Here is a 17,676-nt window from a genome sequence, read left to right on the forward strand (position 1 = left end):
ATTGGGATGTGCTAGTTGGTGGAGAGGCCTACCATTCTCTGGGATCAATGGGACCTTGCAAATGCTCTAGAGTGAGTGCACATCTGCACCAGAGTCTGGTAACACCTAGTGCTCTTCAATTTCATAGTAAAATCCCTAGTCTGGGCTGAAAAATAACCAGGCTCCAGGCAAGCTGCAATTGGCAGACACCACCTTTTAGATTTCCCAGCAGTGGGACTTTGTCTGGCTAACCAAAGGGAAAAGATGTCTATAAAGCATTTGAGCCTAAGTGGACAATTGGGTGTACAATACATAAGCTAATAACAGTTTTTTTTTTTTTTTAATTAGAGACGGGTTTCACCATGTTGGTTAGTGTGGTCTTGAACTCCTGACCTCATGATCCACATGCCTCGGCCTCCCAAAGTGCTGGGATTATAGGTGTGAGCCACTGTGCCCAGACTAAAAACAAATTTATTTATTTATTTATTTTTTGAGACAGAGTTTCGCTCTTGTGACCCAGGCTGTAGTGCAATGGTACGATCTCGGCTCACCGCAACCTCCGCCTCCTGGGTTCAGGCAATTCTCCTGCCTCAGCCTCCCGAGTAGCTGGGATTACAGGCACGCGCCACCATGCCCAGCTAATTTTTTGTATTTTTAGTAGAGACGGGGTTTCACTATGTTGACCAGGATGGACTCGATCTCTTGACCTCGTGATCCACCCGCCTCAGCCTCCCAAAGTGCTGGGATTACAGGCTTGAGCCACCGTGCCCGGCAAAAACAAAATGTTTACCTCACCAAACATAACGTTCTGTTTTTAGTTGCCTGACAGTAAGTATGTTCATTCATACCCCAAATTTCACGGTTGGTAGTAACTTTATGATAGAGAACACAGTAAGATGAATCATATCCACTAGGAATCACTGCCACAGAGAAAGGGATGTTTAGGACATTTGTAAATTAGGTTGTTTACATTTTTTCATCTTCTGTAAATCTGAAATTGACTTAAATCTTCCAGAAAGGTTACTGTCTTCAAAACTGAAAATCATTTAAAAGGTGCTTTTCATTAAAAAAAAGACAAAGTGAGCCTATATTTGTAAACATTTATTCTCTTGAACTGAAAAAGGCTTGCATCAGCACACATTGTACAGCCTTGCAAATTACACAGAAATTGAAAAGAAGGTTCCTTGTTCATAAGTGCAATGAATCTTTGATGTCCAGTGATCTGCTGCAAACAACGAAAACAAATTGTAAACCACTTAAGAAGTTTCCAGCACTCATCAAATGCATTTCCTTAGGTGACAAAAAATCCACAAGGAGGGGAATGCAAGTAAGTGGCATTTAGTTATTAGAGAGATACTTAAAAAAAGTGGAAGTATTTTCCTGCTTAGAATGATTCCTGTTCTCCTTTGAATGTAAGTGGTTTAAGAGGCATTAAGAACATAATTTATTTTATACTTAATGTTCATACTACCTAAATGAATAAGGAAATGACCCTACAGGGAAGAGTTCTGTATTTTTTGGCAAATGTTTCTGAGTTTAGAGATTTGGGGAAGGGTAATCCTCTATTTGTGGGCTCTTGTTAGCATCCCTAACCCCCAAAGAGATAGTACACGGTTTTGACTTGGTTATTTCACTCCTGCATTCTTTTCCCCCCACATTTTAAGTTGGGTCACACTGTGCTGGCTGCAAAAAGAAATACAGGTTGCAACTGGTTATAATCATTTTGAAGAATAATTTGCTATACAATAGAGCTTTGGATCTGATACAAGAATTCACAAATATAAAAAAAAACAACTATAAAAGTTAGGAGGCATTTGAACGGCATTTCCTTAGAAAAACCTGCTAACTCTGTATCATTCTGATGTGGATTCCTACAGTCATGTGGGGTGAAATGCGTATTTTTTCCCCTTTGCTGGATCACTGGCCTTTCTTCAAAAGCTGTAACGCCATGACCACACATCCTAGGAGTCTCTATAATGTTAACAGAAGCTCCAAATACCAAGCCAATCAAAGATGGGAGAGGGCAGGGGAATCATAAAGGTGAAGGGTCCAAAGGTGGCTGTTACTGAGAACTTGCCCTTTCCAAAATGTGAAAGTCATAGTGCTTCTTGCTTGTTCTCAGTTTAAACTTGTTAACTGAGTTAATTTGTTTCTTCAATGCATTCTGTGCAGCTGAAATGGAGGGGAATGTGGCTAAGACCGTGTAGGTGGAGGCCAAGTCACTGGGTTTAGAGCGTTCGGGGTTGACAGTGTTGTCCCTGCTGCCGCAGCAGAGGGGGTGACGACGTGGCTGGGACTGGGGGTCCCGGAGCCACCGGATCTTGGCGCCAATTTTAAAGAGTTCCCCAAAAAGCTTTTCAGCTTCCATGCGAGTTATTCCATCTGGTAGTTCAGTAATTTCCAAGACCTTCCCAACAACTAGAATAGAAAAGGTGCAGAATTAATACATCCCTGTGACCAAAATAAGTTGGGTAAAAAAAGCACTGCAGACCCAAATATGACATGGGACATCACTCAAATCCACAAGATTAAAATTGTTAGGGCCATCTTTTTTTAGGGGGGAGACGGAGTCTCTGTCGCCTAGGCTGGAGTGCAGTGGCATGATCTTGGCTCACTGCAACCTCTGGCTCCCAGGTTCAAGTAATTCTCCTGCCTCAGCCTCCCAAGTAGCTGGGATTACAGGTACCTGACACCCCACCCGGCTAATTTGTTTTTGTTTTTAGTAGAGACGGATAGGGTTTCACCATGTTGGCCAGGCTGGTCTCGAATTCCTGAGCTAAGGCAATCAACCTGCCCCAGCCACCCAAAGTGCAAGGATTACAGGTGTGAGCTATGGCACCTGGCCAGGGACATCTATCTTTTAAATTATTCCTACTTACCCTGTAGGCAAAGGGTATAGTGCTAATAGTGTTAAAGCTATCGAGCCGGGTGCATCTGTAATCCTAGCACTTTGGGAGGCTGAGGCAGGTGGATCACCTGAGGTCTAGAGTTCGAGACCAGCCTGACCAATATGGTGAAACCCTGTCCATCTCTACTAAAAACACACAAAAAATTAGCTGGGGGTGGTGTGGGGGGCACCTGTAATCCCAGCTATTTAGGAGGCTGAGGAAGGAGAATCCCGTGAACCTGGGAGATGGAGATTGCAGTGAACTGAGATCTTGACATTGCACTCCAGCCTTGGCAATAAGAGTAAAACTCCATCCAAAAATAAAATAAAATAAAGAAAACAAAACTACTGATGTCAGTCTTCACTGGCAGTTGCACAAATAAACTGAAGCATTGTACAGTGGCTTCTCTAAATTAGGTGATCTCGGGCAAACAATTTTCTGAACTTCACATTTCCATTGGAAAATAAAATAAAAGCCTTTGCCTATACCACACCACAAAGCTGCTGAATAGAAAGTTAGAGTACAAACCTGAAGGCACTTTACCACAGAGAGGGAATGTATTTGTTCATTCAGACTCTCCCACATGGATTTAAGGACAAACACTTTCTCAAAGAACTGAAATTAAGAGTGTCATTCTACTTGTTCCTCTCACACATCTCCCTTTGGCCCCTCTGTCCCTCCTAAATCTACCAGCACCTTACTATATATACTCTCACATCTCAAATGATGCAGGGTTACAGGAACATATTCAAGAACCCTAACTCAGAGATGGCAAAGATTATTATCACTTTCTGCAGGATTCTAGGAAGAGGAAAACTCATTTTGTACTGTGGTGTATTTATTTATTTTTTAGATGGAGTCTCATTTTGTTGCCCAGGCTGGAGTGCAGTGGTGCGATATTGGCTCACTGCAACTTCCGGCTCTGAGCTCAAGTGATTTTCCTGCCTCAGCCTTCTTAGTAGCTGGGATTACATGCATGTGCCACCATATCTGGCTAATTTTTGTATTTTTAGTAGAGACAGGATTTAACCATGTTGGTCAGGCTGGTCTCAAATTCCTAACCTCTTGATCCACCCGCCTCAGCCTCCCAAAGTGCTAGGATCATAGAGGTGAGCCACTGCACCCAGTCACTGTGGTGTATTTTTAGACTGTCACCAGTTTGCAGACCCACATCCAGTTGCCCCTCAGAGACATACCTGCTTCTCCTGCTCCAAGGTCCGTGGATGCAGCTTTTTTAGCTTGTCTCCTTCCTCGGTTTCCATGCCTGCTACCAGGCTGACCCTGAAAACCCACAAATGGTTGAGAAACAAGGTTAATAATGCTGAAAAATGTACTTCAGATGTTTAAAAACGTAACACCCAAACACCTTTAGTTTGGGTTTTGCACTTTGGTGGAAGAAAACCAGTCCCAGGCCTTCTGAATTCTGCCTCTATGGCAATGGCGTTCCTGTCCTTCATTACAACCAATCACTTGCTGACTTCATCAGCAAGAGTGCCCCAATCCCTAGCCACTGGCTGTCTTTGGGTGGCACTAAGGAATTACTGCTCTGCCAAGCAGCACACCATCTTGTCCCTTGCTCTGCCCCTGATGGAGCCACTGATAATCTATGTAAAACAACTGGCTGGGGCACAGAGCTCTCCTTGGGCAGTGCCAACAGGTGGGCTCGGGGTTGCCCACCATACTCTGAGGGAGCTATGATGTTCTGCAACAAAGCCTAGCAGGTTAGCTGTCTTTCATACCTGTTGGTTTGGAATGTGTCCGTGCAGAACAGCAGGAGGGTTGTACTGCAGTGGCTGGCCAAGTAATGGATACCTGGAATCTCCTGAAAGTCAATAACATATTTTTACATTTTTTCTTTCCTCAGTTAAAAAGGACTTGACAGAGGCTGGGCACAGTGGCTCATGCCTATAATTCTAACACTCTGGGAGGCTGAGGCAGGTAGATCACTTGAGGCCAGGAGTTCAAGACGTCCCTGGCCAACATGGTGAAACCCTATCTCTACTAAAAATACAAAAATTAGCAAGGTCTGGTGGTGGCTGCCTGTAATTCCAGTTACTCAGGAGGTGGAGGCATAAGAATTGCTTGAACTTGGGGGGTAGAGGTTGCCGTGAGCTGAGATGGTGCCACTGCACTCCAGCCTGACTGATAGAGTGAGAGACTGTCTCAAAAAAAATAAAAATAGGCCGGGCATGGTGGCTCAAGCCTGTAATCCCAGCACTTGGGGAGGCCGAGAAGGGTGGATCACAAGGTCGAGAGATCGAGACCATCCTGGTCAACATGGTGAAACCCCGTCTCTACTAAAAATACAAAAAATTAGCTGGGCATGGTGGCGCGTGCCTGTAATCCCAGCTACTCGGGAGGCTGAGGCAGGAGAATTGCCTGAACCCAGGAGGCGGAGGTTGTGGTGAGCCAAGATCGCGCCATTGCACTCCAGCCTGGGTCACAAGAGCGAAACTCCGTCTCAAAAAGAAAAAAAAAAAATTAAAAAGTACTTGCCAGAGTTTTCTAATGGGTCAAAGTAAGATGAACAGGGGAAACAAATATGGTAGCATAAAAAAGTATAGGTAACTGACATTTTTCTTTTGGAGACAGGGTATTAGGGTATTGCTCTGTTGACAACCCAGGCTGGAGTGCAGTGGTGCAATCAGAGCTCACTGCAGCCTTGAACTCCTGGGTTCAAGTGATCCTCCTGCCTCTGCCTCCCAAGTAGCTGGTACTACAAACACAATGCCTGGCTAATTTTATTTTAGTAGAAATAAAGTCTCACTATGTTGACCAGGCTGGTCTCAAACTCCTGGCCTCCAGCAATCCTTCCACCTTATGAGTTGCTGGGATTACAGATACAAGCCACCATGCCTGGCTAAATAACATTTTAAAAAATAATTAATAATTTCCACATATCCTTTTAAAAGCCCAGGCAAAATTCTGAAAAGATTAAGGACTAATAACAGTGGTTAAGAAGGAGGGTGAGTGGTAGGAACTACGTGAATAGAGACAGGATGGAGAGAAACTTCTCTGTATACTTTGAAGATATAGAAGGGAAGAATCTAAGAAAACCATGACACTAAATCCTAACATCCCATATGAAAGACACCAAAATAACAACGACACACATACCAATCACTTGAGGTGCTGAAATCCACATCATTCTGTTATCATTAAAATCTTACCTTTCAGGGGAAGGAAGAAACTCTGGATAAACATTAAATCTTTATCTCCCCAATTCACTATTAATTGCTATAAATTTATGCATATATGCACGTACACATTTACATATACTCAAATGCACTTTAATAGTTCTAAACAAAGGGTAATTGTACGTCCTAGGTCTTAAGTCTGCTCTTCTTAATTTTTATTTATTTATTTATTTATTTAATTTTTAAAGGCTAGTCAAGTGAAGCAGTGGGAGTGGAGAAGGAACAAAGAAATCTGTAACTGGGCCAGGCGTGGTGGCTCACACCTATAATCCCAGCACTTTGGGAGGCCGAGGCGGGTGGATCACGAGGTCAAGAGATCGAGACCATCCTGGTCAACATGGTGAAACCCCGTCTCTACTAAAAATACAAAAATTAGCTGCGCATAGTGGTGCACGCCTGTAGTCCCAGCTACTCGGGAGGCTGAGGCAGGAGAATTGTTTGAACCCAGGAAGCGGAGGTTGCGGTGAGCCTAGATCTCACCACTGTACTCTGGACAGAGCCAGACTCTGTCTCAAAAAAAAAAAAAAAAAAAACAAGAAAGGCTGGTCCGAGTGCAGTGGTATTTACAACTAATTGATCACAACCAGTTACAGATTTCGTTTCTTTGGGTTTTTTTTTTGTTTTTGTTGTTTTTTTTTTTTTTGAGACGGAGTTTCGCTGTTGTTACCCAGACTGGAGTGCAATGGCAACGAGGTTTCACCATGTTGGCCAGGATGGTCACAATTTTCTTGACCTCGTGATCCACCGTGCCCGGCCTTCTTAATCTTTAAGTGAAATTTGCATTTATAATTTCAATCTGCTTGGAAAAAGTTGTATAATTCTTAAGTGTCATTATTCATAAGTATCCCCTTCCTCAATCAATAAATGTGTATTAGTGAGGATGGAGATCTTCCAACGGCTTTATTTCACTCAGGAAAGACTAAAGTCATCACAGGATAAAGGCTTAATAAATGCTGACTGCAAAAACTTTGTCTTAGAGAATACGGTTCTTGTTTGTGCTACATTTTATTTTAAAATCATAAGTTCTCAAATTTAGTATATTTTGTGTTTGGAGGAGGGTTATCAGTAGGTGCTAGGAAACCAACCTTAGGAAATTGTAAACCCCTTCTCCTGAGAGCTTCATAACAGAAAGAGGCAAGGTGTGGACTTCTTGCCATTCCACAGGGCTCCTTTGGGGTGAACACAGTGAAGATGCCTGGGCAGCTCCGTGGCAGAACATATGCATGACACACTCTTTCCCAACCCATAGACGATATGGGGTTTAGCACTGAGATCAAAGATGCTAAGTAAAGTGTGAAGGTGTATAGATAATAGTTGTGAAGTCCAGGTACAGTGGCTCACACCTGTAATACCAGCACTTTGGGAGGCCTAGGTGGGTAGATCACAAGGTCAGGAGTTCGAGACCAGCCTGGCCAAGCAACATGGTGAATCTCCATCTCTATTAAAGTTACAAAAAATTAGCTGGGCATGGTGGTGTGCACCTGTAATCCCAGCTTCTCGGGAGGCTGAGGCAGGAGAATTGCTTGAACCCAGGAGGCAGAGGTTGCAGTGAGGCGAGATTGCACCATTGCATTCCAGCCTGACAGGGTGAGATTCCGTCTCAAAAAAAAAAAATTGTGAAGAAGTTAGAGCGCTACAATAATGAAATTTTAAAAATTTAATGAAGCTCAAAAACTTAGCATTAATAGAATATAGAGAATGTTGCTTAAAAATTCTGGAACCCCCTAGATAAAGACACCTAGTATTTAGTCATGTGTAATAGCATTTTTTTCAGGTATGGAGATAAGATTATAGGCAGCAGTACAAAGACCCCTTCTAATAGGCTAGGTTAGGTGTTCCTCTTGTGGCATTCATATGAGACTGTATGACACATACTGTTTCAATTTATTATTTAAAAATATGCATTATTTTTCTAAATATATTTATTTATTTAGAGACAGAGTCCCTCTCTGTCGCTCAGACTGGAGTGCAGTGGCATGATCTTGGCTCACGGCAACCTCTGCTTCCTGGGTTCAAGCAATTTTTCTGCCTCAGCCTCCTGAGTATCTGGGATTACAGGTGTGTGCCACCATGGGTTTTTTTTTTTGTATTTGTAGTAGAGATGGGGTTTCACCATGTTGGTCAGGCTGGTCTGGAACTCCTGACCTCATGATCTACTCGCCTTGGCCTCCCAAAGTGCTGGGATTACAGTCATCAGCCACCGTGCCCAGGCTTTTTTCTAAATTTAATAAGGAATTCCTTTGTAGAAAATTTGGAGATAGCGAATTACAAAGGAGAAAATAAAAACCATCCTGGTGCTGGGTGTGGTGGCTGACATTTGTAATCTGAGCACTTTGGGAAGCCAAGGTAGGGGGATGGCTTCAACAAAGGAGTTCAAAACCAGCCTGGGCAACATGGTAAAAACCTGCCTCTACCGAAAATACAAAAATTAGCCCGGGGTTTGCATACCTGTAAGCCCAGTTACTCAGGAGGTTGAGGTGGGAGGATCACCTGAGCCTGGGGAGGTCAAAGCTGCAGTGGGCCATGAGTGCATCACTGCACTGCAACCTAGGTAATGGAGTGAGACGCTCTCTCAAAACAAACAAATTAATCACAATAAAACCTACCCTGGTAATTCCATCAATTCTAACATTTTGGTGTGTATCTTTTCAGTCTTCTATATGTGTGCACTCACACATGCATATGTGTGTGAATAACTTTTTAAGGAAATCGAGATATAATTAACACACACAATCAACAAAGTACACATTTTAAGTGTTGAACTTGATGAATTCTAACAATTGTAAAAGTCCACGTAACCATGACCCCACCCCCCACCTCCCTGCCCACATAAAGAACTTTTCCATCCCTGGAAGAGTTCCCTCTAGCCCCTTTCCAGTCAGTTCCACATCCCATCTCTACTACTATCTGATTTTTAATACCACAGATTAGTTTCTCTACAGCTGGATTTCATATAATTAGAATCACATAGAATATATTCTCTATTTGGTTTATTTTTTGGTTTACATCATGACCCAGAGAGTCATCCTGTTGTTGTGTGTCAGTAGCTTGCTTTGTTCGCTGTTATTATTGACTAGCACCCTTGTAAGGATACAGCACAATTTGCTTATCCAGTCTCCTGTTGATGGACATGTGGGTCATGTCCAGTTTGAGCTATTATAAAATGAGGTTGTTATAGATGTTTGTATACAAGACTGTGTGAAAATGTTTGCAATTCTTTCCTTTAAGAGTGAAATTGCTGGATTACATGGCAAGTGACTAAAGTCTTAGAAAACTGCTATACCTTTTCCTAAAGTGGTTTCATCATTGTACACTCACCGCTAATGTGTGAGAATTTTCGTAGCTCTGTATCTTTACCAACATTGTTTTTTAATTACTCACATATGGATTTTGTATGTTGTAGGAGTTTGGTGTATTTACTCTTTTGTCATTCAGACAATAAGCACAGTGCCCAATAGGTACTTTTCGATCCTACCCTTCTCCCTCAAGTAGGCCCAAGTGTCTATTGTTCCCTTCTTTATGTCCATCAGTGTTTAGCTCCCACTTATAAGTGAGAACATTCTTTTTTTCTTTTTTGAGATGGAGTCTCAATCTTGTTGCCCAGGCTGGATTGTAGTGGCGCAATCTTGGCTCACTGCAACCTCTGCCTCCTGGGTTCAAGCAATTTTCCTGCCTCAGCCTTCCAAGTAGCTGGGATTACAGGCATGTGCCACCACACCCAGCTAACTTTTGTATTTTTAGTAGAGACGGGGTTTCACCATGTTGGCAAGGCTGGTCTCGAACTCCTGACCTCAATTGATCTACCCACCTTAGCCTCCCAAAGTGTTGTTAATACAGGTGCGAGCCACTATGCTGGGCAAGTGAGAACATTCTTTACCAACATTTGGTGTTGTCAATCTTTCTGATTATAGCCATTCTAATGGACGTGAAGTGATATTTCATTCTGGCTTGAATATTCATTTCTATAATGATTCATGTTAAATATCTTTTCAAGGGCTTATTAGACATCTGCATACTACTTCAAAGTGTCTGTATAACTTGTTTTTCAAAATCACTCATCATATTGTGAATACTGCCCCTCCCCACTTTTTTTTTTTTTTTTAAGTGAGTCTTGCTCTGTCGCCCAGGCTGGAGTGTAGTGGTACAATCTTAGCTCACTGCAACCTCCACTCCCATATTAAAGAGATTTTCCTTCCTCAGCCTCCATGAGTAGCTGGCACTACAGGTGTGTGCCATCACACACAGCTAATTTTTTGTATTTTTGGTAGAGCTGGGGTTTCACTGTGTTAGCCAGGATGGTCTTGATCTCCTGACCTTGTGATCCACCCACCTTGGCCTCCCAAAGTGCTGGGATTACAGGTGTGAGCCACTGTGCCCAGCCACCCTTGTTAATGATTTTTTAGATAGCTACATAATATTCCTTGCATGAATATACCATAATTTAAATATTACTCATTGATGATCAAAGTTAGGTTGTTTTTAATTATTTTTTTTGCTACAGGATAAACTCTTCTGTATAAATCTTTGTGTGCAATATTCTTAGGATAAATTCCAGCAAATAAAATGGTTTGCATATTAGTTTATGATCATCTGCTAGCATATCTGCTCCCCCAAGTCTAAGGGTTAGTGAGGGTGAGGACTTCTCTTCATTTATCTTTATACACCAAGGACATAGCATTTCCTTAATAAATGTTTGCTGAATAAATTTTTTTATAATCTCATTTTTCTGTTTTATTTTTGAGACAGAGTCTTGCTATGGTGTCAATGCTGGAATGCAGAGGCACAATCTGAGCTCACTGTAGTCTTGGATTCCTGGGCTCAAGTGATCCTCCTGCTTCAGCCTCCTGAGTAGCTGCGACTACAGTCATGTGCCACCACTTCAGATTTTTGTAGTTTCTGCAGAGACAGGGTCTTGACTGGCCTCAAGTGATCCTCCTGCATTTGCCTCCCAAAGTGCTGGGATTACAGATGTAAACCATTGCACCTGGCCTGGATAAATTCTTAATATACATTACTCTAACATAGAAATTAAAATACTGAATAAATGTAGAAAACTGTATTATTACTATAGAGGAATGGATTCTAAGAATAAGTTAAAGTCATTTTAATGTGATTATGTAATTACTGAATATAAGTAATTACTGAAATAATAATTATTAATTAGCAATTACATGTTAAGGTTAGGAGAGTATATGGTCACAAATATACATGCCTGAGTGGAGGTGAAGATGCAGCCCTGTGGAAAATAGGCGGTATTACCAAGATAAATTACCAAGTGATTGGGAATGGATGTGTTACATTCTCTGAAGTTGTAACTGGTTTCATGTACACTTACCTTGCCCGGGAACAAAAGGTCTAGGAAATTGGGGCATGATGGAAAGTGGTGGTCCAGAGGGATGTACAGTTTTCAAGGTGGACAGCTGAGCTGGTGATGGCGACTGAGCTGGTGAAATAATGGGGCTACTGAGTTGAGGGCTGTGCTGCAATTACAATTTGTCAAGAAAATGGGTCAGCATTTTGGGCACGCTTATTTTTTATTCTTCCTGATTACAGATATGTACTTGTTAGAAAAGAATTCAAACATCAGAGAAATGTGTAATCTGCAATTCCCAAAAATAAACACTGGTAACGGATTGTTTCTATGCACATGCATTCATACATCCATTTTTCACAAAAATGGGAACAGACTATACATCCTATTTTCAAAACTTGCTTTTGTACCTCGGCAATGTTATTGCTGATACTTTTGCATGAGAGAATACATACTGCTAAATCATTCTTCGTGGACACACATATATACCTATATATCATTGTGTTTTCTGGAACTGTTTGAAAGTGAATTTCACATGATACTCCTTTAATCCAAAATAGTGTCTATTTCCTAAGAACAAGGACTTTTAAAGTACAATCAAAGGAGAATAATTAAAGCCAGAAAATTAACAATTCAATGGTATTATCTAATCTACTGTTAATTTAAATTTTGCCAAGTGTCCCACTAACATCCTTTATAGCAAAAGATAAGAAAAATGTTTCCCTTCAAGTCCAGAATCCAGACTAGAATCAAGGGCTGCATTTCATTGTCATGGCTCTTTAATCTTATTTAATCTGAAATAGAACGACACAGTCTTTCTTTTCTTTCATGACTTTGACATTTCTGAAGATTTGTTTCAGAAGATTGGTTATTTTGTAGACTGTCCTTCAATTTGGGTTTGTCTGCTGTCTCCTCATTAAAAAGGATCACCTGAGGTCATTCATGTTATATATTTGGGGAAGGAACATGAGAGAAGTAATGTTGTGCCCTTCTCAATGGATCACATCAGAAGGAACCTGATGTCTATCTGTCTGGTCTAGTACTGATGATATTTATTTCAACTTCAACTGTTGTTTTAAGGTGTTGCCTACCAGGTTTCTCCACTATAAATTACAATTTTTTTACTTTGTAGTTTTAAGTATCTTGTGGGGATATACTTTAAAAAAAAATTAAGCTTTTCATCAGAATTTCACCCGCTGGTTGTGTAGCATCTAGTGGTGGCTTCTTGGTGATGATTTTCTAATTTCATGATCCCTTCTATATTTCTCACGTACACTAGTGTAGGACAGAGTTTCACTTTCCAATTACTGATTTTTATCAGTCTGGGTTCATGAATTCTTATTTTATTCTATGGGTGATCATTCATTTCTATCATTCTTTTTTTTTTTTTGAGATGGGGTTTCGCCATACTGGCCAGGCTGGTCTTGAACTCCTGACCTCAGGTGATCCGCCTGCCTTGGCCTCCCAAAGTGCTGGGATGACAGGTGTGAGCCACTATGCCCAGCCTCTATCATTCTTTTATGCTCCAAACCTTCACTCCTGATCCTGTATTCAACACATCCTATTTTTCTCCTATCCCTTCCTTACTTTCTGGCACAGCAAGACGGCCTCACCCATCTGGTTCTTTCCCTGCACCAAATCTGGCAACAGTTATTTTTCTAAGGAGCCCTAGTTCCTTTTAATGGAGAATAGTTATTTAGAAACTACCACCTTAATAGTAGGTGTATCTCATTCTTTTCAGTATTACATACTTAAGGCCATTCTCCTAAATGGTACAGTAAAATCAGTTACTCATTGATGAATGTCAACACTGTTTACAGTTTTTCAATATTATAACAGGGAAAAAAGAAATACTGTACACATATTTTTGCACATTGATGATATAATTTTTACTGGACAAAGTTCCAGAAGCCTATCTACATTTTGAAAAATGTCTCCAAAGTGCATTCCAAAGAGCTGTACTAACTTACACTACCACAAAGAGAGTCCAAGAGAGTTTATAACTTGATCTTTGCCAAACTATTACTATGGTGGATTATTAATCTTCCTGAATTTTCCCAATTATATAGATAAAAAGGAGTTTTTTATTTTCATCTGTTTAATGGCCATTGATAGTTTGTGAACTGATCTATAAATTACCTTTGCCCCCCTTTTTTTTTTGAGACAGGGTCTCACTCTGTCACCTACACTGGAGTATGGTAGTGTGATCACAGCTCACTGCAGCGTCCACCACTCAGGGTCAAGCAATCTTCCTGCTTCAGCCTCCCAAGTAGCTAAAACTACAGGTGTACGTACACCACTACACCTGGCTAATTTTTAATTTTTTGTAGAGATGAGATCTCATTATGTTGCCTAGGCTGCTCTTGAACTCTTGGTCTCAAGTAATACTTTCTCCTTGGCCTCCTCAAGTGCTGAAATTACAGGTGTGAACCACCACACTCAACCTTTATCTTTTTAAAAAGTTAAAACCTGGCTGGGTAAAGCAGCTCAAGCCTATGATCCCAGCACTTTGGGACTCTGTCTCTAAATAAATAAATATATTTAGAAAAATAAGTTGAGCATGGTGGTGTGCATATGTGGTCTTAGCTACTCAAGAGGATGAGGTGGGAGGATGGCTTGAGCTCAGGAGATGGAAGGTGCTAGGCTGGAGGGCAGTAGCATGATCATAGCTCATTGTGGCCTTGAACTCCTAGGCTAAAGCAATCTGCCACACCCAGATCATTTTTTTTCTTTTTTGTTTTTTTTTTGGGACGGAGTTTCGTTCTTGTGGCCAAGGTTGGAGTGCAACGGCATGATCTCGGCTCACTGCAACCTTTGCCTCCCGGGTTCAAGCAATTTTCCTGCCTCAGCCTCCCAAGTAGCTGGGACTACAGGCGCGTGCCACCAGACCAGCTAATTTTTGTATTTTTAGTAGAGATGGGGTTTCACCATTTTGACAGGAATTATCTTGATATCTTGACCTTGTGATCCACACACCTCGGCCTCCCAAAGTGCTGGGATTACAGGTGTGAGCCACTGCGCCTGGCCAATTTTTTGTATTTTTAATAGAGACAGGGTTTCACCATGTTACTCAGGCTGGTCTCAAACTCCTGGGTTCAAAGCCTGCCTAAGCCTCCCAAAGTGCTGGAATTACAGGCATGAGCCACAGCACATGGCCTTAAAAAATGTCTTCTGAATGTTCAGTCTCCAAATAAGATCCACGTACCGTATCTGGTATTATATCTCTCAAGTCTCTTAATGTGTAACAGACAAAGCTTCTATTTCGAAATGTCATTTAGTAAAGTAACAGGGCCAATTTGTCCAGTAAAATATCCCACTGGTATCACGTATTTAATTTGTTTTTGTTTCTTCCTATATTTCCCACAAACTAGTAGCTAAGGTTAGAGGCTTGAACAGATTCAGGTCCAAATTTCGTAAGAGTATATCACAAGTAATGCTGTTTACTTCCTTCTATACCATATTAAGAGGTAAATAATGTTTGGTTGGCTCTGTTTTAGGGATGTTCCAATTGATCAGTGGGTTCAGGGCTGTCTGTCTAATCTATCCATTTAAAAGATAACACAAAACTTTTCTTTTTTTAAGAGGGCAGCTTCTCAACCAAAATTTTTTAATCTAATATTTTTGCATCTTCTGATGATTTTCTGGCAATTTTCTAATTCTAACATTGCTTCTGCATTTACTAATTGGATTCTTCTATGAAGAACATTCCCTTATCAACTATTTGGTTACATTAATATATAATCATATGGGAAAGGTAGGATAAATGCTTGTTTTTCTTTATCAAATTTTAGATCTAGTTTTTCTTTTAAAGTTAAAAAACATTTTTTGAATATGCAGAAGTTAGCAAATAATATTTAAATACTGAATTAAATTCTTTTTCTTCTTTTTTTTTTGTTTTTGAGATGGAGTTTCGCTCTTGTTGCCCAGGCTGGAGCACAATGGTGCGATCTCAGCTCACTGCAACATCTGCCTCCTGAGTTCAAATGATTCTTCTGCCTCAGCCTTACTGGGATTACAGGCATGTGCCACCACACCTGGCTGATTTTGTATTTTTAGTAGAGATGGGGTTTCACCATGTTGGTCATGCTGGGCTCGAACTCCTGACTTCAGGTAATCCCCCTGTCTCAGCCTCCCAGGTGGCTCTCCCCTGTAATCCCACCATACCTGGCCCAAATTATTTTATCAATCTGCTTGACAGGATTTCAAATTCAAGCCTTATATTGGTCAAATCTTGTATAACAAAAATGTAACGTTTCAAAATGATAATGAACAAAAGCATCTTACCTGGACAATACTGTCTACATTGCTAAACTCTACACATTTCTGTCCTCTCTGGTGATCACAGTAATATTTGTTTTGTTTCCACTGCGGGGGTGAGTGGGCACAAGATTGTGGATTGTTTGGTACACTGAGCTGCATCATCACCATCCCCCCACCAGGTGGCGGTGGTGGCACAGCTGAAAATCAGAATTATGACACTACGGTCAGTATATGTGAGCAACTAGTTGTTATCTCTGAACACTAGGATAACAGTAGTAATCTTACTTGTCTCAACAAAATTTTACTATTAATTAAGAAAACCAGGTTGAAGCCCTAGTGAATTGTACTGTGTGTTTAAACAGGCATTAAGAGGGACTCTGTAGGCCTAAACATCTCACTTATCCTAAAAATAAGCTTGGAGTAAGTAAGAACAGCTGGAATAATAATGAGAGGAAGGCATAGGAAGTAACGCTAGAGAATATCAATACTTCTGCAAAAGGAGAATCAGGACAGAAGTGTGATAGCAGCAGTAGTATGAAAGGAAGTAGTAGAATGCCTGTTTCAGTACAGCACCCTAAATATTATGGGTGTATCTCAGCACATCACAAATTGAGAACCTTTTTGTAGTAATGCCTAAGGAAATTAATTGAACTATTTCTCACATGAACAAATCGTTACCTTTATTCAATGATCTCTTCATACCTGTACACTGGTGGCCTTGAAGCTGCTGGGAATTACATGGTGAAGTGGTTCGAGGAAACTGTATTTGTTCTGATCCTGGATGTTGCAAGTAACCTACTGAAGAGCTATGGAAAAAAACAAATACAAAAACACAGCACAATGAGATGAGGATGATTATAAAGATTCTTTGAATGAACAGTCCTCTGAATGAAGAGTTTGTTAAACAAATTTATTTAAATAAAATTATTTTTCAAATTGGTTAGCAGTAAAAGTAAAATCTAATGTAATTATTTTCTCTGTAAATTATAAGTAAATATTGCAGAAAAATAACTTTATTGGCCAGGTGTGGTGGCTCGCACCTGTAATCCCAACACTTTGGGAGGTGGGCAGATCATGAGGGCAAGACCATCCTGACCAACATGGTGAAACCCCATCTCTACTAAAAATACAAAAATTATCTGGGTGTGGTGGCATGCGCCTGTAGTTCCAGTTACTCAGGAGGCTGAAGCAGGAGAATCCCTTAAACCAGGGGGGCAGAAATTATAGTGAGCTGAGATTGTACCACTATACTCCAGCCTGGGAGGCTGAGTGAGACTCTGTCTTAAAAAAAAACCCCAAAAAACAGCCGGGTGCTGTGGCTCACGCCTGTAATCCCAGTACTTTGGTAGGCCGAGGTGGGCGGATCACAAGTTCAGGAGATCAGGACCATCCTGGCCAACCTGGTGGTGAAGCCCCGTCTCTAAAAAAAAACCAAAAAACAAAAAACTTTATGGCAATAAAACCGATTTTTAAAATAAAAATTATTTTTCAAATTGGTTAGCAGTAAAAGTAAAATCTAACTATTTTCTCTGTGAATAAGTATTACGTAAAAATCACTTGGTTTATATCAGTAATACTGATTTTTAAAAACAAAGAAAATTATTTTAAATTGGTTAGCAGTAAAAGTGAAATGTAACAACTATTTTCTCTGTCAACTATAATTACTTTATCACACAAAATCATTTTATGTTTATGACAATAATATTGATTTTTAAAAGCCAGGAAAAGCCACAGTTTTTAAAAGGCAGTAGCTCTCGCCTGTAATCCCAGCATTTTGTGAGGCGGATGTGGGCTCATCACCTGAGGCCAGGAGTTGAAGACCAGTGTGGCCAACATGGTGAAACCCCTTCTCTCCTTAAAAATACAAAAAGTAGCCGGTGTGTGGTGGTAGGCACCTATAATCTCAGCTACTCAGGAGGCTGAGGCAGAGAACTGCTTGAACCTAGTGGGTGGAGGTTGCAGTGAGCAGATAATGCACCACTGCACTCCGCCCTGGGCAACAAGAGTGAAACTCTGTCTCAAGCCAAAAAAAAAAAAAAAA

The 17,676-nt window shown here is 40.9% G+C and overlaps 1 protein-coding gene across 37 annotated transcripts in view; it reads right to left on the reverse strand.

Annotated features, from left to right (window-relative positions):
• Positions 1-1,065: 1,065 nt before the first annotated feature.
• R3HDM1 (R3H domain containing 1) overlaps positions 1,066-17,676 on the reverse strand; it is a 114,653-nt gene continuing 98,042 nt past the window's right edge. For 18 of the 37 annotated variants that reach the window (XM_008998972.4, XM_078327911.1, XM_035305040.3 and 15 more), the window contains 6 exons: positions 16,338-16,441; positions 15,660-15,832; positions 11,400-11,544; positions 4,607-4,689; positions 4,064-4,148; positions 1,066-2,397 (listed from right to left, as the gene is read on the reverse strand). In XM_008998972.4, coding sequence (XP_008997220.1) covers positions 2,042-2,397; positions 4,064-4,148; positions 4,607-4,689; positions 11,400-11,544; positions 15,660-15,832; positions 16,338-16,441 — 946 coding nt within the window. In that variant the 3' untranslated portion in view covers positions 1,066-2,041. Of the gene's footprint in view, positions 2,398-4,063; positions 4,149-4,606; positions 4,690-11,276; positions 11,301-11,399; positions 11,545-15,659; positions 15,833-16,337; positions 16,442-17,676 lie in introns of all 37 variants that reach the window. The other 19 variants (XM_078327913.1, XM_035305032.3, XM_078327899.1 and 16 more) reach the window with 2 other exon arrangements.

This window comes from Callithrix jacchus, chromosome 6 (assembly GCF_049354715.1).
Source record: "Callithrix jacchus isolate 240 chromosome 6, calJac240_pri, whole genome shotgun sequence".
NCBI lineage: Eukaryota > Metazoa > Chordata > Mammalia > Primates > Cebidae > Callithrix > Callithrix jacchus.